The sequence below is a fragment of the Panthera onca genome, chromosome Y (assembly GCF_046562875.1).
Source record: "Panthera onca isolate mPanOnc1 chromosome Y, mPanOnc1 haplotype 2, whole genome shotgun sequence".
Lineage (NCBI taxonomy): Eukaryota > Metazoa > Chordata > Mammalia > Carnivora > Felidae > Panthera > Panthera onca.
This window is the reverse complement of record NC_138358.1, coordinates 30420695-30444388: the sequence shown is the minus strand read 5'-3', so window position 1 is coordinate 30444388 and position 23694 is coordinate 30420695. Positions and strand designations below refer to the sequence as shown.

General features: G+C 66.8%; 1 protein-coding gene across 2 annotated transcripts in view; it reads right to left on the bottom strand.

Moving 5' to 3' along the window:
* The window catches only part of LOC145714971 (cohesin subunit SA-2-like), a 60752-nt gene that overhangs the window by 17373 nt on the left and 19685 nt on the right, over positions 1 to 23694 (bottom strand). For both annotated transcript variants that reach the window (XM_081794542.1, XM_081794543.1), the window contains 9 exons: positions 20281 to 20485; positions 18479 to 18630; positions 16737 to 16804; positions 16470 to 16593; positions 8783 to 8881; positions 7262 to 7341; positions 4051 to 4158; positions 3256 to 3367; positions 2472 to 2586 (listed from right to left, as the gene is read on the bottom strand). In XM_081794542.1, coding sequence (XP_081650668.1) covers positions 2472 to 2586; positions 3256 to 3367; positions 4051 to 4158; positions 7262 to 7341; positions 8783 to 8881; positions 16470 to 16593; positions 16737 to 16804; positions 18479 to 18630; positions 20281 to 20485 — 1063 coding nt within the window. The remainder of the gene's footprint in view (positions 1 to 2471; positions 2587 to 3255; positions 3368 to 4050; positions 4159 to 7261; positions 7342 to 8782; positions 8882 to 16469; positions 16594 to 16736; positions 16805 to 18478; positions 18631 to 20280; positions 20486 to 23694) is intronic.

Here is a 23694-nt window from a genome sequence, read left to right as displayed (position 1 = left end):
CTGCCCCTCCTGGATCTCCATGGCCCTGCCCCTCCTGGATCTCAGTGGCCCTGCCCCGCCTGGATCTCAGTGGCCCTGCCCCGCCTGGATCTCCGCGGCCCTGCCCCTCCTGGATCTCAGCGGCCCTGCCCCTCCTGGATCTCAGCGGCCCTGCCCCTCCTGGATCTCCGTGGCCCTGCCCCGCCTGGATCTCCGTGGCCCTGTCCCTCCTGGATCTCCGTGGCCCTGCCTCTCCTGGATCTCAGTGGCCCTGCCCCTCCTGGATCTCAGTGGCCCTGCCCCGCCTGGATCTCCGTGGTCCTGCCCCGCCTGGATCTCAGCGGCCCTGCCCCTCCTGGATCTCCGTGGCCCTGTCCCTCCTGGGTCTCCGTGGTCCTGCCTCTCCTGGATCTCAGGGGCCCTGCCCCGCCTGGATCTCAGTGGCCCTGCCCCTCCTGGATCTCCGTGGCCCTGTCCCTCCTGGGTCTCCGTGGTCCTGCCTCTCCTGGATCTCAGGGGCCCTGCCCCGCCTGCATCTCAGGGGCCCTGCCCCTCCTGGATCTCCGTGGCCCTGCCCCTCCTGGATCTCCGTGGCCCTGCCCCTCCTGGATCTCCGTGGCCCTGCCCCTCCTGGATCTCCGTGGCCCTGCCCCTCCTGGATCTCAGTGGCCCTGCCCCTCCTGGATCTCAGTGGCCCTGCCCCTCCTGGATCTCAGTGGCCCTGCCCCTCCTGGATCTCAGTGGACCTGCCCTGCCTGGATCTCAGGCGTCCTGCCCCTCCTGGGTCTCAGTGGCCCTTCCCTGCCTGGATCTCAGTGGCCCTGCCCCTCCTGGATCTCAGTGGCCCTGCCCCGCCTGGATCTCAGTGGACCTGCCCTGCCTGGATCTCAGTGCTCCAGCCCTGCCTGGATCTCAGTGGTCCTGCCCTGCCTGGATCTCAGTGCTCCAGCCCTGCCTGGATCTCAGTGGTCCTGCCCTGCCTGGATCTCAGGGGCCCTGCCCTGCCTGGATCTCAGCAGTCCTTCCCCTCCTGGATCTCAGCAGCCCTGCCCCTTCTGGATCTCAAGATCCTGCCTGGATCTCAGTGGTCCTGCCCTGCCTGGATCTCAGTGGCCCTGCCCCTCCTGGATCTCAGAGGTCCTGCCACCCCTGGATCTCAGCGGTCCTGTCCTGCCTGTATCTCAGACTTCTGGTTTCCAGACCTAAGACAGGATGGATTCTCATTTAACCACTGGGTTTGAGATCATGTGTCACAGCCAGCCTGAGAGTGTCACACATGGGTCTCCTGCCTAGTCTGTCATGTCCTGGAGCTAGCTCTATGAGCCCAGGCATAGCAGGAGCAGGCCCACAGTCAGAGCCAAGAAACGCAGACCACACAGCTGGGCCCCAGAGATTTCAGTCAGAGGAAAGGATGCATCCCCATGACAAAGAAACAGGCCCCTTCAGGGACCCCAAGGAGCACGGTCAGAGCTGCGGGTCCCTCCAGGAACGTGACAGGCCTGGGCTACGTCATAAATGGCACCGGGACTCCTGGCTGTGGCCGACGACACCTGTGTCTGCCGAGGGGAGTTTGGCAGGGAGGACGGGCTGTCTGCTGGGCCTGGAGGGGCAGGCGAGGGCACCCCAGCTGCTTGGGGGCTCATCCGCTGGGCACTCTGCCCACCGTGCACCCTGACTCTGGGGCCCGGTCTTTGGGCTTCAGTGGCCCCCAGGCTGATCCTCTTATGGCAAGTCAGTCTGTGGCCCTCGTCCTGTGGACCCCACACTAGAGCCCTGTGACACCCCAGCCTCGAGGCCTGAGGACCCCTCACCGCAGGAAAGCATGGGTATGCTCCCCAAGCAGCCACTCAGGGAGCGGGTGCAGCACAGGAGGCTCGACAGGGCTGTGTCACTGCCTATATGGACAGACACTTGGCAGGACGGAAGCCTGGGGGCAGTGGGACATGGGGAGGAGGGAACAGTGAGACACCAGGAGGGGACAGCAGGACACGGGGGGGGACAGCAGGACACGGGGCAGCACAGCAAGTCACAGAGGAATAGGGATGTCAGGACACGGGACAGCAGGACACGGGGGACAGCGGGACACGGGCAGCAGGATACGGGGGACAGCGGGACACGGGGGACAGCGGGACACGGGGGACAGCAGGACACAGCAGTTGGTGGGTCACAAAGGAACAGGGACGGCAGGACGGGGACAGCGGGGGACAGCAGGACACAGGGATGGAAGGACACGGGACAGCGGGACACAGGACAGCAGGACACAGGGACGGAAGGACACGGGGAGACAGCAGGACACGGGGGACAGCGGGACACAGGGACAGAAGGACACGGGACAGCGGGACACAGGGGGCAGCGGGACACAGCAGCCGGTGGGTCACAGAGGAACAGGGACGGCAGGACGGGGGATGGTGTGCCTGGCAGGGACGGCCGGGAGGCCAGCGGGATCGCTGGCCCCCATCCACGACTCAGAGCCGGCCTCTGGCCACGCTCACCTTGGCGCCCGCCACGTGGCTCCAGCAGCAGGGCCGTCATGCACTCCCAGTTCCGGACCAGGGCGGGCGCCGCGTCCCACAGGCCGTCCACCAGGTATGGGACGTGTCTGTGGAACTGACAGGGACGGGCCACACGTGTAAAGTCGTGACGACGCGGAAGGAAAGACACGATGATGTTACAGGAACACACGATATGTGGGACGGGGGACAGTGAGGACACGGCACGTGTGATGACACAGGCAGGGGGACGTGTGAGGACGCAGGGGGACACATGACAGCACGACGTAGAAGGAATGCGTGACAAGGGCGAGAAGGATACGTGACAACACGGGGGGACACGTGACAACGGGGGACGTGTGATGACACAGAAAGGACACGCGACGTGAGGGGCGTGTGATGACAGAGGGGACTCATAATGACACAGGCAGACGCCTGATGACACAGGGGATGTGTGACAACCAGGGGTGGACACGTGGTGACACCTGGTGGAGGGGACACGTGAGGACATGGGCAGGAACGGCCCCCTTCCCGACCCACCCGTGTGGTGGACACGTGAGGACAAACGGGGACACCCACCCAGAGCCCTGACACCCGTGTGCCCGCGGCAGGCGTTCACACAGGAAGCAAGCCCCGCGTCAGCCGGACGCAGGACGTGGCACGGGACACGGGACACGGGGCGTGGGACACGGGACGTGGCATGCAACGTGGGCTGCAGGACACGGGTCCAGGTCCCTCCCGCGACTCGGACAACCCGGCCCCGGGCCCTGTGCTGCCACACCCTCACCTCGCCCTGCAAGTAAAAGTCGATGAGCGTCTTCATGTTCTGGATGTTTCTGTCAAACTCGTCGGGAGGGTTTTGACCAAAGAAACCTTCTTGGGGCGGAGGGGCCAGGAGCCTAGTGGGATCAGAAAGAGCGACCCCAGCATCAGCCTGGACGGGGGGCTCCCCGCACCTGCTGGTGCCCGAGGTCCTGTGGCTCCCTGCACGCACACGTGCAACGCAGTGAGCTGGGGAGCAGGCACGCCGGGAGGCCGCGGGCGCAGGACACGGCCCAGGGAGGAAAGCTCTAGAATGACTTCTGTCTGTCCGACCCCACTGCCAGCTCAGGCCAGCACTGCAGTGGGAACAGACGACAGGACTGCCCCCCGTTGCCGCACGTCAGACCCCCAAAGGACGCGGACCCCCGCCTGAACGCAGACCCATTAGGGAGGGCGAGACAGCCAGGTGGCCCAGGACAGGACCTCAGGTCGGTGGGGGCCCCCGAGGGGGCCTCTACCACCTGGTCAGACCAATGCGGGAAGGGGCGCGCCTGTAACGCGGATCAAGTCCCCCAGCCACGCGCGTCCTTTGCGCTGCCGTTCCCATCCATCCTGTCCTGTGCCTCGGGGCCCACACCTGCTGTCCTGTGCAAGCCCTGCTCGGGGGCCCTGCTGTTCCCCTGGTCCCCGGGGCCTCCCGCTGCCCCCACCCTCCTCCATCTGCGAGTCCACCTGGCAGGACGCGGGAGCCCCCCCCCCCCCCCCAAACATCACGGTGCCATCACAGCCCTGGAGACACCGTCACGTGTTCCGGCCTTACCTCTTACAGATGAGCTCGCCCGCGGCGGTCGCCATGGGCCTGTAGGCCGCGTACACGAACTGGAACAAGAAGACGTACTCCATGGATGAGAACACGCCCACGTAGTGCCTGAGGGGAGGCGCGCGTGAGTCCGGGGCCCGTGCATGCGGGACACGGCCACAGGCGCCTGTCCCCGCGGAGAGCGAAGGGAGGCTCTTCGCTAAATCGAGGGCCCCAACCTCGGCTTCCCCTAGACATGCCCCCCGCCGCTACACTTCCTGCCGGACCGAGCTCCCCTGGGGCGGCCCGCGTCCCAGGACAGGAGCTGAGGCCGCGCGAGAAGGACCCACGTGAGCCAAGACGACGTGAGCAGCCTCCTGGGAAGGCCTCCCCCCCGCAGGGCCTCCGTGTCTGGGTTCCTTCCCCTCCAGCCAACTGCTAGCCCCAAAGGAAGGGAAAACCACTCTGTCCTCTCCCATGTGTGCACCTGAGCCACCTGTCACCTGACCCTCCCCAGGAGAGCGCTCTTGACTCCAAGCAGGCGACCGAGAGGGGGCGCACACGCAGGGGCAGAGGGAGACCCCGTGGGGGCCCACACGCAGGGGTGCACATGGAGAGGCGGCGGACGACCCCACGGGCGTGCACACGCAAGGGCGCATACACAGGGGCAGCGGGCGACCCCGCAGGGGCGCATACGGAGAGGGGAGGCAACCTTGCGGGGCGCACACGCAGGGGCGCATACAGAGAGGCAGGAGGCGACCCCGCGGGGGCGCACACAGAGGGGCGCACACGGAGAGGCAGGAGGCAACCCCGCGGGGGCGCACACGCAGGGGCGCATACAGAGGCAGCAGGCGACCCCGCGGGGGCGCGCTTGGAGGGGCAGCGGGCGACCCCACAGGGGTGCACACGCAGGGGCGCATACGCGGGGGCAGCGGGCGCACACACAGGGGTGCATACGTAGAGGCAGCAGGCAACCGCGTGGGACGCACACGAATGGGGCAACGATGCAGGGCCAATCACTGATGCGCAGCAGGCGGGCACACAGGGGGCGACCACGGACAGGAGGCAGATGTCCAGGGGCACCAATACTGGGAGCAGTCAGGGGATGAGTGGGGGACACCCCTGACACCACCTGGGGGGACGTCACCAGTGTGACCGTTTATCCAAACGCATCCAGTGAACCCGCGTGAGCAGAGCACAGCGATGTGCAAACACAGACGCAGGGACGTTCCCACACGGGCAGAAACACAGGCAGGTGGCCTACCCGCCTCCCGGTCTGGGCTTTGAACGGTGGTGGACGACCTCTGATGCCTGGGGGACAACCCCGGGGGGACGCCTGCGTTTGTCCTCGGGGTTCTGGGCACACAAGGAGCACCCTTGGGGGGTCCGAGTCAGCCCTGAGCTTGACTTGTCCAAGTCAAACCCCAAAGCCGCCTGGTTCTGTGCAACGTGGGGCACACGAGCTCTGCCCACGACCGAGCCTAGTTAGCGGGTGCCCAACCAGGGCTCGGAACGTGGCTGCGGCCCCAGGACCTGGGAGGGGGGCTGCCCAGGGTATGAAAAGATGGGACGCCTCGGCTGGGAGTCAAGCCGGGCCACGTGAACTGCCTCCACGTTTTGTTACGCGGACCTTCGACTGATTAGATGTGGCCCACCACACTGGGGAGGACAATGTGCTTTACTGATCTGGGGATTCACGTGTTAACCCATCTGGGGACCTCCTCACAGATTTTCTGGAATCACGTGGGCGCTGCCCCCTCCAACCACGTCAGCAGTCAGGCTGACAACACGGCATCACCCATCGACACTTCCTCGTGAGAGTGTGGTTTCTGACCATGGACTCGTCGCAGACCGTCACTGAGTGCAGGAAGCCAGACACGTGGCACGCCACGTCAGAGCCTGTTCTGTGTGCCGGTGTCCGCTGGGGGGTGGGGGGAGGGGGCGGCTGGGGAGCAGACGGGGGGAGCTCAGGTCCCCGCCCGGAGGGCTTTCGCATACACGCGTCGGAAGCCACACGGGTAAGAGCTTCTCCAAGTCAGTATCAGGGGACACGCGGCCCCACGGCCCGCCTGCACAGCACCCTGGACAGGAGTCCACGCAGACACGCTTTCGCGAACCGGGTCACTGACCCAGATCGTGGCACTTGTGTGGGCTGGCTCTGTCCAGACGGCTCCCTTGTAAAACACGCCACCTTATCACCCAGCCACTGCCCTTGGGCGGTGGCGCAGGACGGGTGCTGGGTGGTGCCGGCCACTGGCGGGACCTCCGCGCAGCACACGGTAAGTCGGCTGCTCGTCCCCGTCTCTGGCCGCGACAGCCTCCATCTGTCTGGGCCGCGTCGGGGTGCACACCCAGGGAGGGTCGGGCGCCCACCAGGGCCCCACTCCGTCCTCCGCACAGGGCGGACAGACGGCACCACGCTGGCCTTCAGGGCACGAGACGTTCCCACGGCACCAGCCGCGGCATTTAGGCGTGGCGGCCCAGCAGGAGGTCGCGTCCCCGTGTCTCCCGTTCCAGAGACGTCTCACATCAACGTCTGACACCTGACTCGACGAGGCGGCCGTCACCTGCAGCGTGTACCCGTGTGTATCCGGCCCAAGTGCACGCGGGGACCCGGGAGCTTCCAGAAGGTTCTGCGGACCTGGCCGGGTTGCAGCTGCCTCTTGTACACCAGCACCTTGGCCCCATCAGAGCCCCTGATGCAGGGCGGCGGCAGAAGGGACCCCACAGGGAACCCCCGAACCCCCGAACAGGAAGCCAGGTCCCGACAAGCCCTCGCGTCGCATCGTACGCAAGGGCACCGGCCACAGAGCTCTCCAACTGAGCAGCGGTGCAAACACACCCCAGGATGCGAGCTGACCATCACGCGGCTACGCGGGGGGCGGGGGGGGGCTGCACACCGCACACGGTCACCCCGCGGTCCGCCAGCGGCACACACAGTCACTGCGCGCCCAGCGCACCCGGCACGCCACCCACGTGGCCTGGAAACGCGCTCTGGACGCAGGATTCCGCACGGACGCAGGGCCACGCACGGACGCACGGTTCCGCACGGACGCAGGGCCACGCACGGACGCACGGTTCCGCACGGACGCAGGGCCACGCACGGACGCACGGTTCCGCACGGACGCAGGGCCACGCACGGACGCACGGTTCCGCGCGGACGCGGTGCTCTGCACAGATGCAGGGCCACGCACGGGCACACACGGCTCCACACGGCTGCAGGGCTACTCACTCGGATATAAGCCGCAGGAGCTGCATGCACTCGGACGTGATCTCCGGCTGCCTGTCCTGGGTCATCGACAGGATTCGTTTCTAGGGGAAGCGAGAGAACGCAACAAGCCCGCTTGGTTCCGGCACCGTGGGCGCCTCCACGTGCACAGAGGACGCGGCGGGGCGGGGCCGGGCCGTCCCCTCGGGCGGGCGTCCCGCACACCGTGAGGGTCATGGGGCCGCATCCCTGGTCCCCGCAGACGCAGGGAGCGCGCACACGGTGATGTCACACGGTGGTGACAACCACGTGTCCCCAGAGTTTGAGCGTCCCCAGGCGTCAGCCGCTGATGTGGACCCACGGGGAGACGGAATTCCTCGGCACAGAAATCGGGAGGCAGGAGCCCTGGAGCCTCGAGGCTGCCGGGAAGCGCCCCTGACCACACCGAGTCTCCGGAAGACGCCAGCCACCTGCGCACCCAGCCCTTGGGGACATGAGCTCCGCAGGACGTGTGCGCCTCCCGCCACGAGCCTCCGCAGCCCTTCTCTCCTACGTAGGTGACTTTGCACGACCCTTGCGCTCACGAAGGGGCCGTGGCTCCCGGTCGGTGCACAGGTTGGGCACTGCGCTGTCCTCCATGGGGACTCACCACCACCTCCCGGAGGCCCTCCGTCCGTCCCCGCCCCCCCCCCCCCGCCTCGTGGACACTAGAGTTCCCCCCTGCACACTTCTAACGGCCCCCCTCGCGCCTCTCTACGCGTGGCCCGCCCGCGTGGGTTTCCTGCTCAAGCCCAGCGGGGGACCCGGACGGGGTCAAGGAAGGCTGCTTTTTCCCACACGCCCCAGGAGGGGGAGACAAACTGCTGGTGCCCTCCCCCCGCCCCGCCCCGCGTCGCTGGCTGCACGTTCACTGGCACCAACGTGGCCCGACCCCTGCTCCCAACCAGCCACGGGGCCCGGTCCGAGTCCCCGATAGCCCTGCCCCGCGGTGGGGAGTCCTCGCCGAGCCCTGCTGTCCACGTCGGGCAGTGGGGCCTCACGCAGCGTCCCGCGTGGTAGTGCGGTCCCCAAATTCAGGAACAGGTTGAGTACAAGTTCACCATGGGCTCCAGCCCGCATCGTCCCGGGCACTTGCTTCGGTCGCACCGTCCCTGAGCGGCCCTGCACGCGGGGCACGGAGCCTCGCAACCCAGCGGCAGGAGTGTGCCTGCGTCGGGACGGCGGGCGCTGACCCTTCCCGCTCCCACACCCGAAAACTCCCGCCAGCACGCGACTGACCCACCGGGGTGTGCCCACGCTCCGCCCGTGTCACCTGGTGCGCTCTGAAGCGCGGGCGGTTCGGCCCCGACGGGCCCCGGGGGGAGGGGGGGCCTCCGGTTCGTGGTCGCAGGACGCGGCCCCAGGCAGCGGGCGGAGACGTGGCCGGCGGGTCCGAAGCCCCGCGAGCGGCGACGAGCGGCTGATGGCCGCGGCCCGAGGTCCGCACGTCCACGGCGACGCTTCGGGTTGGCGCCCCCGGCGGCCAAGACGCTGAATCTCACTCACCTTGAACTTGTGGAAGAAAAGGCCCAGCTTCATAGCCGACTCTCTCTTCTCGTAGAGCGCCTTCAGCGCCAGGATGCACTTCATCCGCACGCTGGCGTCCTTTAGGACAGAGAAACGGGGCCCGGTCACCACGGAAGGGCAGCCCCCCACCAAGACTCCCCAGCAGACACACCCCTCGGGCCCTGGGCCTCGCCTTCTGCGTGGGCTGTGCGTGTCGGCAACCCCCACGCGGCCGGCAAACACACCCGCAGGGGCGGCACGGCGCGACCCATGTCCCAGGTTGAAGCTCGCACCCCCAGGACCTCAGGACGGGACTGTGTGCCCCTGGGGTGGAAAATCAGCGGATCAGGAAAATGAGGTCGCTAGAGGGAGCACTGGTTCCATACGACACGGTCCTAATGAGAAGGCTGAACCAACACACGGACCTGCACAGAGCATGACCACCAGAGGGCACAGGGGGGAGCCCACGTCCCACACCCAGGCGCGGGGATCAGGAGCACCCAGCCTCAGCCCTGCATGGACCTCAAACCCCCAGCCTCGGCCGAGGCTCAGGCCCCCAGACTCAGCCCTGCCTGGATCTCAGGCCCCCACCTCCACCCTTCTGGATCTCAGACCCCCCCCCCCCCCCCCCCCAGCCTTAACCCTGCCTGGATCTCAGACTCCTAGCCTCAGCCCTTCCTGGATCTCAGACCCCCAGCCACAGCCCTGCCTGATCTCAGACTCCCATCCTTGGCCCAGTCGGGACCTAAAACTCCCAGCCTCCAAACCCGCCTGAAACTCAGCCTCCCAGCTTCGACGCGTCCTGCATCTCAGACTCCCAGCTTCTGTCCTGCCTGGAAGTCAGACCCCCAACCTCCGCCCTGTCTGGATCTCAGACCCCCAGCCTTGGCCCTTCCTGGATCTCAGACCCCCAGCCTCGGCCCTGCCTGGATCTCAGACCCCCAGCCTCGGCCCTGCCTGGATCTCAGACCCCCAGCCTCCACCCCTCCTGGATCTCAGACTCCCAGCCTCTGCCCTGACTGGACCTCACACACCCAGCCTCGGCCCTGCCTGGATCTCAGCCTCCCATTTCTGCCCTGCCTGGGCCTCACAATCCCAGCCTTGGTCCTGCCTAGAAGTCAGACCCCAGCCTCAGCCCTGCCTGGATCTCGTACTCCCAGCCTCAGCCCTGCCTGGATCTCAGACTCCCAGCCTCAGCCCTACCTGGATCTCAGACTCCCAGGCTCAGCCCTGCCTGGATCTCAGCCTCCCAGGCTCAACCCTGCCTGGACCTCAGACTCCCAACTTCCAGCCCTCCCTGGATCTCAGACCCCCAACCTCAGCCCTGCCTGGATCTCAGACCCCCAGCCTCGGCCCCACCTGGATGTCAGAGTCCCTCACTCAGGACCTACTGGGCCTCACACTTTCAGCCTCAGCCTTACCTAGATCTCAACGTCCCAGGCTCAGCCCTGTTTGGAACTGAGACTCCCAGCCTTGGCCCCTCCTGGATTTCAGACCCCAAGCTTTGACACCTTCTGGATCTCAACCTCCCAGTCTCTGCCCAGCCAGGATCTCAGAACCCCCACTCGGCCCTGCCTGGATCTCAGACCCCCAGCCTCAGCCCTGCCTGGACCTCAGACTCCCAGGCTCAGCCCGTCCTGGAGGTCAGAGTCCCAGCCTCAGCCCTGCCTGGACATCAGACTCCCAACCTCCAGCCCTCCCTGGATCTCAGACCCCCAACCTCAGCCCTGCCTGGATCTCAGACCCCCAGTCTCAGCCCAGCCTGGACTTCAGACCCCCCAGCCACAGCCCTGCCTGGATCTCAGACCCCCAGCCTCGGCCCTGCCTGGATCTCAGACTCCCATCCTTGGCCAGGTCGGGACCTCAGACTCCCAGCCTCCAAACCCGCCTGGATCTCAGCCTCCCAGCCTTGGCCCTGACTGGAAGTCAGACCCCCAACCTCGGCCCTGTCTGGATCTGACCCCCAGCCTCAGCCCCACCTAGATCTCAGAGTCCCAGCCTCAGCCCTACCTGGATGTCAGAGGCCCTGACTCAGGCCCTACCAGACCTCACACTTTCAGCCTCGGCCCCTCCTGCATTTCAGACCCCAAGCTTTGGTACCTCCTGGAAATCAACCTCCCAGCCTCAGCCCAGCCTGGACTTCAGACCCCCAGCCTCGGCCCTACCCGGATCTCAGACCCCCAGCCTCGGCCCCACCTAGATCTCAGACTCCCAGCCTCAGCCCTGCCTGGATGTCAGAGTCCCTGACTCAGGCCCTACTGGTCCTCACACTTTCAGCCTCGGCCTTGCCTGGACCTCAACCTCCCAGTCTCTGCCCAGCCAGGATCTCAGACTCCCAGCCTCCAGCACTGGGAGAGATTGATGTCTGCTATTGTTGCCACGTCATGTGGGGTATTTGTCCTGCCTCACACGCGGATTAATTTAGTGTCCACGCTTAACACAGCCTTGTGCATCTTTATTGTGTGTTTCAAAATGAATTTTAAAGCCCCATACCCAACCGGGGGGTGGGACTCAGGACTCCAAAGTCAACAGTCGTAGGCCCCATCCACGGGGCCAGCCAGGTGCCCCCGGAAGATGTGTCTCTTAAGCAGAGAAAATAAACACGCCCCTCCATGGGTGGACTTAGCAACACGGCTTATTTCTGAGCGACCTCTTCCGGCGTTGACATTACTACCCTCCTCAGTGAGTGACAGCACAGTCCCCCCCGATGGAGAGAAATGCCTCCCGACCGCCAAATCCCAAGTGCAGGGCATGCGGGCGACCTGTCCGCCCCCCACATCTCTGTACGAAACCAAGTCCGTCTCTGAGGGATTGTTCCGGGACCTGAGCAGCACTTACAGAGCACACAGCCCGAAGCCGCACACAGGCCCTGGGCCACACACGCGCTACGCGGTGGGGCGAGGCTTCTCGTGACGACCCGGCCCGGGCTGCGCCACGTGGTCCCTGTAGGCCAGAGAGCCCACGTCCGTCGGCCGCATTCAGGGACACCGCTGCTGGGGACGTTCTGGCAGCCCTTCCCTGGGGCACAGAAGAGGCTCCCGACGCCCGCCCTCCTGACGGCCACTCACCCCACCTCAAACAGAGCAGAGCACGGGGGGGGGGGGGGGGCAGAGGAGCGAAGCCACGCTGTGCATCCCTGCTCCCCAGGCGCCAGGAAGCACCCCGGAGCCCACCGCCTGCCCCGAGCTGCGGTCACAGCCGCCCACAGCGCCCCCCCCCCCCCCGGAGGACCTGCGCTGCCCACAACGCTGCCCTGCCCTGCCCGCCCTCCTCCCTCCGCACACGGGCTCCGTTGGCGGATGCCAAGCAGCCCCCAAGACCCCAGGAAAGTCACTGTGTTGCTGCGTCTGCACGAAGCCAGCTGCACTCAGGAAGCTGCGGAAAGCAGCCAGCCGCCACTCCAGACCAACGTCCCCGTGCCCGCCAAGGGCAAACGCGAAGTCCCAGCCCCCCAGAAGAACGTGCGTGGAGGCGGGGCCTCCGGGAGGCGATGCGGTCTTGAGGGCGGAGCCCCCACGACGGGATCACCGTGCTGGTCAACAAGGCCCCAGACAGCTCCCTGACCCTCGCCTCCCCCACGTGGGGAAAACGGCCCGGGGAAGAGGTCCTCTCCAGACCCCGAGTCGGCCGGCCTTGACCTGGGACATCCAGCCCCAGACGTGAGCCATGAACGCGTGTGGTTTACGAGTCCCGGCCGGTGGTGTTCCGTCGCGGTGACCTGGGCACAAGCACAAGCTCCGGCGGACGAAGAAACGGTGCGGTGTCCCCGTCCTGTTACTACCCTTCACCTCAGAGAACATGCCCCGTCTCCACTCTGGAACCCAGGACCGGCCAGCACACGCGACCAGCCACCACCCTGCGATCCGCGGCGTGCACACGCAAACGTGCCGTCTGTCCTCACAGCGCGATAAACCACCAAGAGGTAAAAACCCAGAGAACGCGGAACCTTACCTAGCGCCTCGCCTGCAACCAGCGCGCAAGCAGTGAGCGCACCACATGGAGATTCCCCGTCCCTGCACACCTGCCCCCTTCTGGCAATGCCCATGAGACAAGAGCCCCAGCTCAGGAGTCAGAAGGAGGAGGGAGAGGAGGAGGGAGGGGGATGGGCAGAGCAGGGGAGGGGGAGGAGACGGAATCAGGAGGAGGAAGGGAGGGAAGAGAGAGGGGAGGAGGAAGGGAGGGAAGAGAGAGGGGAGGAGGAGGGGGAAGGGATATGGGGAGGGGGAGAGGAGGGAGGGAGAGGGGAGGAAGGGAAGGGGGAGGAGTGGGAGGGTTCAGTGGGAGAGGAAGGAGGTGGGGGATAAGGAAGGGAGGAAGGAGGTGGGGGAGGAAGAGGGGAGAGGAGAAGGAGGAAGGAGAGGGGGAGAAGTCAGGAGGGGAGAAGGGGGAGGAGCCAGGAAGAGGAGGAGGGATGAAGGAGGGGGAAGGAGTTAGGAGGAAAGAGGAGGAGGATGAAACAGGAGGAGGGAGAGGGGAAGGAGGAGGGAGGGGAGGAGGAGAGAGAATGAGGGAGGGGAGGAATGACGGGAGGAGGAGGGGGGTGAAGGAGAGGGGAGGGAGGGGAGGAAGGAGAGGGGGAAGAAGGAAATGAGGGAGGGGAGAAAGGAGAGGAGGGAGAGGAGGAAGGAAAGAAGGAGGGACGGAAGGAGAGGGGAGGAAGGAGAAGAAAAGGAGGGAGGGGAGAAAGTAGAAGAGGAGAAAGGAGAGGGGGAGAAAGGAGGAGGGGGGAAGAGGAGAGGGGGAGGAGTCAGGAAGAGAAGGGGGATGAGGAGGAAAGGGAGGAATGAGAGGGGAGGAGGAGGGGGGATGAAGGAGGGGGGAGGGGATGAGGGAGGGGAGGAAGGAGAGGAGGGAGGGAGGGGAGGAAGGAGACGAGAAGGGAGAGGAGGAAGGAGAGGAGGGAGGGGAGAAAGGAGAAGAGGAGGGAGGGGAGGAAGGAGGAAGGAGAGGAGGAAGGAGAGGGGGACAGAGAGAAGGAAGGAGAGGAGGGAGGGGAGGAAGGAGATGACGGAGGGGAGGAAGGAAAGGAGGAAGGAGGGAAGGGGAGGGGAGGAAGGAGAGGAGAAGGAAGGAGAGGAGAAAGTAGAGGAGGAGAAAGGAGAGGGGGAGAAAGGAGGAAGGAGGGGAAGAGGAGAGGGGGAGGAGTCAGGAAGAGGAGGGGGATGAGGAGGGAAGGGAAGAATGAGAGGGGAGGAGGAGGGGGGAGGGGAGGAAGGGGAGGAGGGGGGAGGGGAGGAAGGAGAGGAGGGAGGGGAGGAAGGAGAGGAGGAAGGAGAGGGGGACAGAGAGAAGGAAGGGGAGGAGCGAGGGGAGGAAGGGGAGGAGGGAGGGGAGGAAGGAGAGGAGGGAGGGGAGGAAGGAGAGGAGGGAGGGGAGGAAGGAGAGGAGGAAGGAGAGGGGGACAGAGAGAAGGAAGGGGAGGAGGGAGGGGAGGAAGGAGATGATGGAGGGGAGGAAGGAAAGGAGGAGGAAGGGAAGGGGAGGGGAGGAAGGAGAGGAGATGGAGGGAGAGGAGAAAATAGACGAGGAGAAAGGAGAGGGGGAGAAAGGAGGAAGGAGGGGAAGAGGAGAGGGGGAGGAGTCAGGAAGAGGAGGGGGATGAGGAGGGAAGGGAAGAATGAGAGGGGAGGAGGAGGGGGGATGAAAGAGGGCGGAGGGGGAAGGGGATGAGGGAGGGGAGGAAGGAGAGGAGGGAGAGGGAGGGAGGGGAGGAAGGAGAGGGGAGGGAGGGTAGGAAAGAGAGGGGGAGGAGTCAGGAAGAGGAGGGGGACGAGGAGGAGGGGGGAATCAGGAGAAGGAAGGAGGAATGAGGGAGAGGAGGAGGAGGAGGGGGAAGGGATACGAAAAGTAGGGAGAAGGGAGGGGGAGGGGGAGGAGAGGAAGGGGGAGGAAGGGGAGGTGGGAGGGGTTGGGGAGGATTCAGGGGGAGGAGTCAGGGGAAGGAATGGGAGGAAAAGGAGGTGGGGAGGAGGAAGCGGGGAAGGTAGTGGGGGGAAGGAGGGGGGAAAGGATGTGTGGGAGGAGGGAAGGGGAATGAGAAGGGAGGGGGAGAGGAGGAGGAGGAGGGGGGAAGAAAGAGAGGGAGAGAAGTGAGGAGGGGGGAGGAGTCAGGAAGAGGAGGGGGAGGAAGTGGTGAAGGGAGGAGTCAGGAGGAGGAGAAGGAGGGGGGAGGAGGTGGGGAAAGAGTCAAGAAGAGGAGATGGATGAGGCGGTGGGGAGGAGGAAGGGTGGAAGGAGGAGGAGGAGGATGCAGGAGAGAAAGGTGATGGGGAGGACTCAGGAAGAGGAGGGGGACGAGGGAGGGGGGAGGAGGAGGGGGGAGGAGGAGGAGGGGGGAAGGAGGAGGAGGGGGGAAGGAGGAGGAGGGGGGAAGGAGGAGGAGGGGGGAAGGAGGAGGAGGGGGGAAGGAGGAGGAGGGGAGGGGGAGGAGGAGGAGGAGGGGGAGGGGGAGGAGGAGGGGGAGGGGGAGGAGGGGGAGGGGGAGGAGGAGGAGGGGGAGGGGGGAGGAGGAGGGGGAGGAGGAGGAGGGGGAGGAGGAGAGTGGAGGAGGAGGGGGAGGAGGAGGAAGAGGAGGAGGAGGAAGAGGAGGGGAGAGGCGGAGGAGGGGGGAGGAGGAGGGGAGAAGAGGAGGAGGAGGAGGGGGGAGGAGGAGGAGGAGGAGGAGGGGGGAGGAGGAGGAGGAGGAGGAGGGGGGAGGAGGAGGAGGAGGAGGAGGAGGGGGAGGAGGAGGAGGGGGAGGAGGAGGAGGGGGAGGAGGAGGGGGAGGAGGAGAGTGGAGGAGGAGGAAGAGGAGGGGAGAGGTGGAGGAGGAGGGGGGAGGAGGAGGGGAGAAGAGGAGGAGGAGGGGGGGGAGGAGGAGGAGGGGGAGGAGGAGGAGGGGGGAAGGAGGAGGAGGGGGGAAGGAGGAGGAGGGGGGAAGGAGGAGGAGGGGGGAAGGAGGAGGAGGGGGGAAGGAGGAGGAGGGGGGAAGGAGGAGGGGGAGGAGGAGGGGAGGAGGGAGGAGTCGTCAAGAAGAGGATGGGGAGGAGTGGGGGGGGGGGGGGGGGGAGACAAGCCATCAGGCCCAGAACCAGGAAACACAACCGACGGGTGGTCACGAACATTTCTTAGGGCTTCGTCTTGTTTACTTTTCACGAAAAAGGCGTCTATTTGGGAGACCAGACTTGTACTCGTTTCTGTCTGTCCCAGGGACCAGAAACCGCCCAATGTCAGTCGCAGCCGGCGACCGCCAGGCGGGCACGTTTGTTCTGGTGAGATCCGGACGCGCAGGGTCCCGAGCGGGTGTTCCCAAGCAGGCTCGTGTCTGAGGCTCCCTGTGCCCGGCAGGCCGAGGACCGTGCCCGTGGCCCCCTCCCAGAGCTGGTGGCAGGGGGTGGGGCTGACCTCGAGCACGGTCCTGTGGGCGCGGGCAGCTGCTGGGCCCGGTCCGCAATGTCAGTGGGGGGCCCAGACACACAACCCTGTGTCGCAGGACAGGGCCACGTCCCCATTTCTCCGGGGGACACGTGAGCCCCTGCGGCCCAGACCCCCTGCTGCAAAATCGCAGCTTGTCGGAAAGACTTCTCTGCACAGCGGGGCTCACGAGACACCGTGCAGGACACGCGTGCTCGCTCCGGGAACCGCCGGACAGGAACGCGGGCCTGGGGGCCTCCTCGGCGGAGGCGGCAGACCAGCGGAGCGCGCCTACCTTGTCATACAGCATCCAGCCGATGTACTTCAAGTAGTTGTTGTCCAGGAACAGGTCCGGGTAGAGCTTGATCCAGCATCCGAGCTCCGCCACGCAGATCACTCGGATGTCCGAGCTGATGTCGCTGCGAAAGCGAAGCCAGAGTGTCAGTGGGACGGCCAGGCCGTGTCGCCCACGCGGCAGGGTGCGCGTGTCGACACGGGGCTGAGCCAGGCCTGGTCACGGGGACAGGCGGGGAAGACGCGCGGCCCCGAGGCCAAGCCTTACCGGTAGCGAGGCACGAACGTCCTCTTAAAGAGCGCGCAGATGATGTTGTCGATGGCCACGGGCTTGCTCTGGTGGAGCGGGAGAAGGCACGGGAGCGTCAGGCAGGAGAGGGGGGCTGCGGGCCTCTGCAGAGCTGCGGCCACCAGGCCCAGCGCAGCCCGCTGCGTGGTCGCCCCCCACCAGGCATTAGCATCCTCTACGCTGGTGGTTCTGCCCCCGCTGGGACTGCACACCAGCCCGCCGGCCGTCTGTCGCCTGAGCTGCTGGGCCGCTCCGCGCACGCTGGCCTCACGCATGCGCACATATGGGGGCAGGGTGGGGGGTGGTGAAGGGAGGGGGGTGAAGGGGTGACTGGGAGGGGTGGGGGGTGAAGGCTGGGGGGGAGTGAAGGGGTGAGTGGGGGGAGGTGTAGGGCTGCGTGGTACGGGTGAAGGGGCACCCATGAGGACAAACAGACAAAGGGGAGGGGTGAAGGGAAGGGAGTGAAGGGGTGAGGGGCAGTGCTGAGGGCAAGGCTGAGGAGTTGGGAGTGGTAAAGCAGGGGTGAAGGAGGGCAATGGGGTGAGGGGCTGGGGTAAGGGACAGGGGCCAAGCGTAGGGGTGATGGGGGGTGGGGCAGGAGCAAAGGGGTGACGGGCAGGGGCGAAGGGGTGGCAGGGTGAGGGGGATGGGGGCAGAGACCAAGGGGTGACAGGCAGGGGTGACACAATGAAGGTGGGGGTATCGGGGGCAGAGGCAAGGGGGTAAGGGGCACAGGGCAGGGGTGAGGGGGCGGGAGGTAGGGCGAGGGGGTGAGGGGCAGGGGGCGCAGGTGGGGGTGCAGGGGCCCGGGTGAAGGACCCAGGGCCCTGGCGGAGGGGACAGTGGCGGAGACCCCACGCATGCCCAGCTATCTTCCTGGAGGGGCTCCTGTGCTCTGTGAGCTGTGGACACTGGGCAGCGAAGTGACCTCCCAGGTGCGCAGACCGAAGACCGCGGGGGCGGAGAGGTCAGAGGGACACACGGGCCTCACACGTGACGCAAGTGAACGCGGTTTGTGCGTAAAAGAATCCATAGGTGTCAAGCCCACAAATGATATCGAGAGACAGACATGTCACTGAGCCGTGACAGGGGATGGGGGTTCACCTGCGTGTCCCCGGGGAGCCAGGGCACCCCCCCCCCCCCGCCACGGGCGGCCAGCTGGAACCCGGAACCGGGACGTGGAAGGGGCTGGGGTCACCGCTATGGTTTCTGCACCCCCCCTGCTGCCCTATTGTAAAGACCCCAACCCAGGACAATGCTCACACGCCTAGGGGGCCACATGCGGCCGCACGGATGCCCCATGGGCGGAGGCGGAAACCACAGAGGTTGGGGATCAGCCCGGCCCAGCCCCAGACCCCGGGCACACGCCTGCCTCCCTTCCTCACTGCCCCCTGCACCCGGCGAGGCCCCCACACCTGGGTCCCCTCCCTCTCTGCACACAGTCACATCCTCACACCTGGGTCCCCTCCCTCCCAGCACGGTGACATCCTCACACCTGGGTCCCCTCCCTGCACACAGTGACCTCCTCACACCTGTGTGCCCCCCCTCAGGTGGCCCCGACCCCCCGCCGCTGGCGTCTTCTGCTGGCCCCGCCCTCCTTCCGTGGCCCCGCCCCCACGCCTGGCGTCTGCTGCTGGCCCCGCCCTCCTTCCGTGGCCCCGCCCCCACGCCTGGCGTCTGCTGCTGGCCCCGCCCACACACGGCGGCCCCGCCCCCTGCACCTGCTGTCTGCGCTGGTCCAGTACTTCCATGCAGTGCTTGTGTTTGCCCTTGAGTTTGGCGATGTTCTCCACCTGGCACAGCCGCTGGGACCTGCGCCTGTTCGTGCAGGTGCCCTGGTTCACGCTGGCCAGCGCTGTCAGCAGCTTCATGGCTGCCAAACAGAGCAGGGCCGTGACCCCGGGGCCGTGTCCACGGATCTGTGACCCCAGAGCCCAGCTCACCTCCCACAGGAGTGACCATTCGCAGCAGTCCCTAGGACAGGGCCCGGGGAGGCCGGGGCTGGAGAAGATGTCCCGTCCTGCCCCTGCTGGGTCACAAGTGTGCAGAGGGTCACCCCCAAACAACAGCCGTGCACACTGACCCAAAACATGTCTTAGGGTCCCCGGGCATGGACACACCCCACGTCCTACCCAGCTGCAAGATCACATCAGTAGCCCACAGCCAGCACGACTCAACCATGACTCAGCATGCCTCGGAGGGCACACAAGGCCAGCAGACACAGGAACACCACATACCCATGTGGGCCAGCCCTGGGGACGCATGTGCCCAGGTGGGCCAGTCCTGGGGGACTCTCATGAGGACAGAGGGACAGGACATGCCCAGGTGGGCCAGCCCTGGGGACTCTCGTGGGGACAGAGGGACAGGACGTGACCAGGTGGGCCAGCCCTGGGGACTCTCGTGGGGCTGAGGGACAGCACATGCCCAGGTAGGCCAGCACTGGGGACTCTCGTGGGGACAGAGGGACAGGACGTGACCAGGTGGGCCAGCCCTGGGGACTCTCATGGGGACAGAGGGACAGGACGTGACCAGGTGGGCCAGCCCTGGGGACTCTCGTGGGGACAGAGGGACAGGACGTGACCAGGTGGGCCAGCCCTGGGGACTCTCGTGGGGACAGAGGGACAGGACGTGCCCGGGTGGGCCAGCCCTGGGGACTCTCGTGGGGACAGAGGGACAGGACGTGACCAGGTGGGCCAGCCCTGGGGACTCTCGTGGGGCTGAGGGACAGCACGTGCCCAGGTAGGCCAGCACTGGGGACTCTCGTGGGGCTGAGGGACAGCACATGCCCAGGTAGGCCAGCACTGGGGACTCTCGTGGGGACTGAGGGACAGCACATGCCCAGGTGGATCAGTCCTGGGGGACTCTCGTGGGGACTGAGGAACAGCACATGCCCAGATGGGCCAGCACTGGGGACTCTCATGGGGACAGAGGGACAGCACATGCCTGGATGGGCCAGCGCTAGAGACACTCATGAGGACAGAGGGACAGGACGTGGCCCGGGTGGGCCAGCCCTGGGGACCCTCGTGGGGACAGAGGGACAGGACGTGCCCGGGTGGGCCAGCCCTGGGGACCCTCGTGGGGACAGAGGGACAGGACGTGCCCGGGTGGGCCAGCCCTGGGGACCCTCGTGGGGACAGAGGGACAGCACGTGCCCGGGTAGACCAGCCCTGGGGACTCTTGTGGGGACAGAGGGACAGCACGTGCCCAGGTGGGCCAGCCCTGGGGACCCTCGTGGGGACAGAGGGACAGCACGTGCCCGGGTAGACCAGCCCTGGGGACTCTTGTGGGGACTGAGGGACAGCACGTGCCCAGGTGGATCAGTCCTGGGGGACTCTCATGGGGACAGAGGGAGAGGACGTGCCCCGTGGGCCAACCCGGGGGTGTGCTCCTGCGTCCCCTGGCCTCTGCCTCTCTGTCGCCTGCCCCCGTCTCTCAAGTCCCACAGCCCCTGCCCCCATGTCACACGGCCCCGGCCCCCTGAGTCAGCGGGAGCCCGGGCGCGCGGCCCTGTGCAGTGGCGCACCTGCCAGGGAGCTGGTGTGCCGCAGGCTGTGCACGGCCGAGTTGGTGAGGCCGCTAAGCATGCAGATGACCGTGTCCATGAGGTGTCCGTCACACAGGACCGAAGAGTGTGTCTGTTGCACCAGCAGCTCCGTGAACTCGCAGAAGTTGACCCTGAACCTTTTCCAGAAGGGCCCCGGGCCCACGATGGGGTAGAAGTCATTTTGCTGGTTAAGGACACAACAAGGGACGGGGGTGAGGCGCCGGGCCGGTCCTGGCACTCCCAGAATCACAACACGGACCTCCGCTCGCGGACAAGGGGCTCCAGGTCACATGAGCACACCCCGGCTGGGCACTTGGGGGTCACACGCCCAGCCTGACACGGGGTGACCCCAAGGCTCCCACACCCTGCCCCTGGGGGGTCACAGGGCCACCCTGACACAGGGTGACCACACCCTGCCCCTGGGGGTCACACGCCCACCCTGACACGGGGTGACCCCAAGTCTCCCACACCCTGCCCTGGGGGTCACACGCCCACCCTGACACGGGGTGACCCCAAGGCTCCCACACCCTGCCCTGGGGGTCACACATCCACCCTGACACAGGGTGACCACACTCTGCCCCTGGGGGTCACACGCCCACCCTGACACGGGGTGACCCCAAGTCTCCCACACCCTGCCCCTGGGGGGTCACAGGGCCACTCTGACACGGGGTGACCCCAAGTCTCCCACACCCTGCCCCTGGGGGGTCACAGGGCCACTCTGACACGGGGTGACCCCAAGTCTCCCACACCCTGCCCCTGGGGGTCACACACCCACCCTGACACAGGGTGACCACACTCTGCCCCTGGGGGTCACACGCCCACCCTGACACAGGGTGACCCCAAGTCTCCCACACCCTGCCCCTGGGGGGTCACACGCCCACCCTGACACGGGGTGACCCCAAGTCTCCCACACCCTGCCCCTGGGGGTCACACGCCCACCCTGACACGGGGTGACCCCAAGTCTCCCACACCCTGCCCCTGGGGGTCACACGCCCACCCTGACACGGGGTGACCCCAAGTCTCCCACACCCTGCCCCTGGGGGGTCACACGCCCACCCTGACACGGGGTGACCCCAAGTCTCCCACACCCTGCCCCTGGGGGTCACACGCCCACCCTGACACGGGGTGACCCCAAGTCTCCCACACCCTGCCCCTGGGGGGTCACACGCCCACCCTGACACGGGGTGACCCCAAGTCTCCCACACCCTGCCCCTGGGGGTCACACGCCCACCCTGACACGGGGTGACCCCAAGTCTCCCACACCCTGCCCCTGGGGGGTCACAGGGCCACTCTGACATGGGGTGACCCCAAGTCTCCCACACCCTGCCCCTGGGGGTCACACGCCCACCCTGACACAGGGTGACCCCAAGTCTCCCACACCTTGCCCCTGGGGGTCACACGCCCACCCTGACACGGGGTGACCCCAAGTCTCCCACATCCTGCTCTGGGGGTCACACATCCACACTGAGGGTGAGCACACTTCCCAGTGCTGCACCATGGACTCATATCCACACTCAGCAGAGTGACCCCCATTTTCCAAGACCCTGCACCTGGGGGGGAGTTCAGATGTACCCCACCTTCCTGAGACCCAGAACCTGGGGGGTCACATATCCGCGGCCACCAGGGTCTCCCCACCTCTCCCACACCTGCACCTGAGTGGACTGTCCCACGTCCCCGTGGTCAAGTCAAGAGGCTGTGCTGGGAGGACCCCCACGCGTGGCACCTCGGGTGACCCTCGAGGGAAGCGTGCAGGCCCCTCTCCCAACGCGTGTCCCAGAGAAGCCCGGCCCTCCGCTCTCCGCTGTGCTTCCGGCCGGTTTCAGGTGTTGCAAACAGGGAGTGCCGACCTGAGAGCTACTCCCTTGGCCCTCACGGAGGACTCAGCCCAACCCTGCTCCCGCAGAGGCCACACGCACCCCCCCGAAACGGGGGCCGAAGGAGGCGGCCGGTCCCCGACCCTGCGGGAGACGCGGCCGGACCAGGGAGACGTCTCCTCAGGAAGACACGGCAGGACGGCAGGTGCGCTCCCAGACGTGGGCGGCACACTACCCGGGGCCAATCAGCCTGCGGCCACGGTCCTTCCGCCCGCGGGCAATCAGGGCCTCGGGACCGCCTGCCCCCCGGGGCGATCGGGGCCTCGGGACGACCCGCCCCCCGCCTCCCTCCACTAGGAAAGGGGGTCCTCAGGACGCCCCGCCCCTAGCCTCGCCTTTCTCGTGTTGTACGAATTTGTCTAAATTACCTGCACAGGCTTCACGAGACCCCAAGGGAAGGTGGACCCTGAAGGGACGTCAAGGCTGTGGCCAGAACCCAGCAGGCCGGTGCAGAGCGGTGCCCGGCCCCAGAGCTCGAGGGGCTGGGGATGGACCAGGGACTGCCCCGACATTGTGCCCCTCGTGCACGCACCCCCCCACGCGGTCCCCCACGGCAGCCTTCACCCTGGGGCAACGCATCCACACCTCTGCTGGGTGTGGGCGGGGACGTGGCCACAGCTTCCCCCCTTGCTCGCATTCACACCTCCGTGCGCAGGGACCGCCCCCTCGGTGCGCAGGGACCGCCCCCTCCTTGCGCAGAGACCGCCCCCTCCGTGCGCAGGGGCCGCCCCCTCCGTGCGCAGGGACCGCCCCCTCGGTGCGCAGGGACCGCCCCCTCGGTGCGCAGGGACCGCCCCCTCCGTGCGCAGGGACCGCCCCCTCCGTGCGCAGGGACCGCCCCCTCCGTGCGCAGGGACCGCCCCCTCGGTGCGCAGGGACCGCCCCCTCCGTGCGCAGGGACCGCCCCCTCCGTGCGCAGGGACCGCCCCTTCCGTGCGCAGGGACCGCCCCCTCCGTGCGCAGGGACCTCCCCACGTCGCGTAGGACCCTTTCTCGTCAGCCCGCCCCTCCTATGCGCACAGCGTCCCACGTGCTAGGACCGCCGTGCGCTGCGTCGTCCAGCCTTCCCCAGTGCACTTGGCACTCAACCCTCCTCCTCGTTCTCCATGCTGGGACCCGGCGCCCCGCGCCTCTGCCCAGGGCTCCGTGCAAACCGCCTCTCCTCACAGCACTCCCTCCGCCCTGCCCCCACAGCCTGGCTTCCTCCATCCCCCCCCCCAACTGGCTGAGCGCCCCCCACCATTCACTCGGCTGTGAGGGGGAGGGGTGCCCTGCCAGGGATCGGGGGTCACATGGGGGTGCACAGCACAGTCGTTCACTCGAGCCAGCCTCGACCGCAGACCCCAGCGTCAGAACACCTGATGCCGGGGGGGGGGGGCTCCCGTGCCACTCCCCAGTACGGAGGCTGGGGCACATCTCTAACAGGGTAATAAACGTGTCCACACCGAGGCCAGGCCAGGTCACTAACCGGGTCTGTGAGGTGGGTCCTCAGTCCCCAAACTCGGTGCACTTTGAGAGC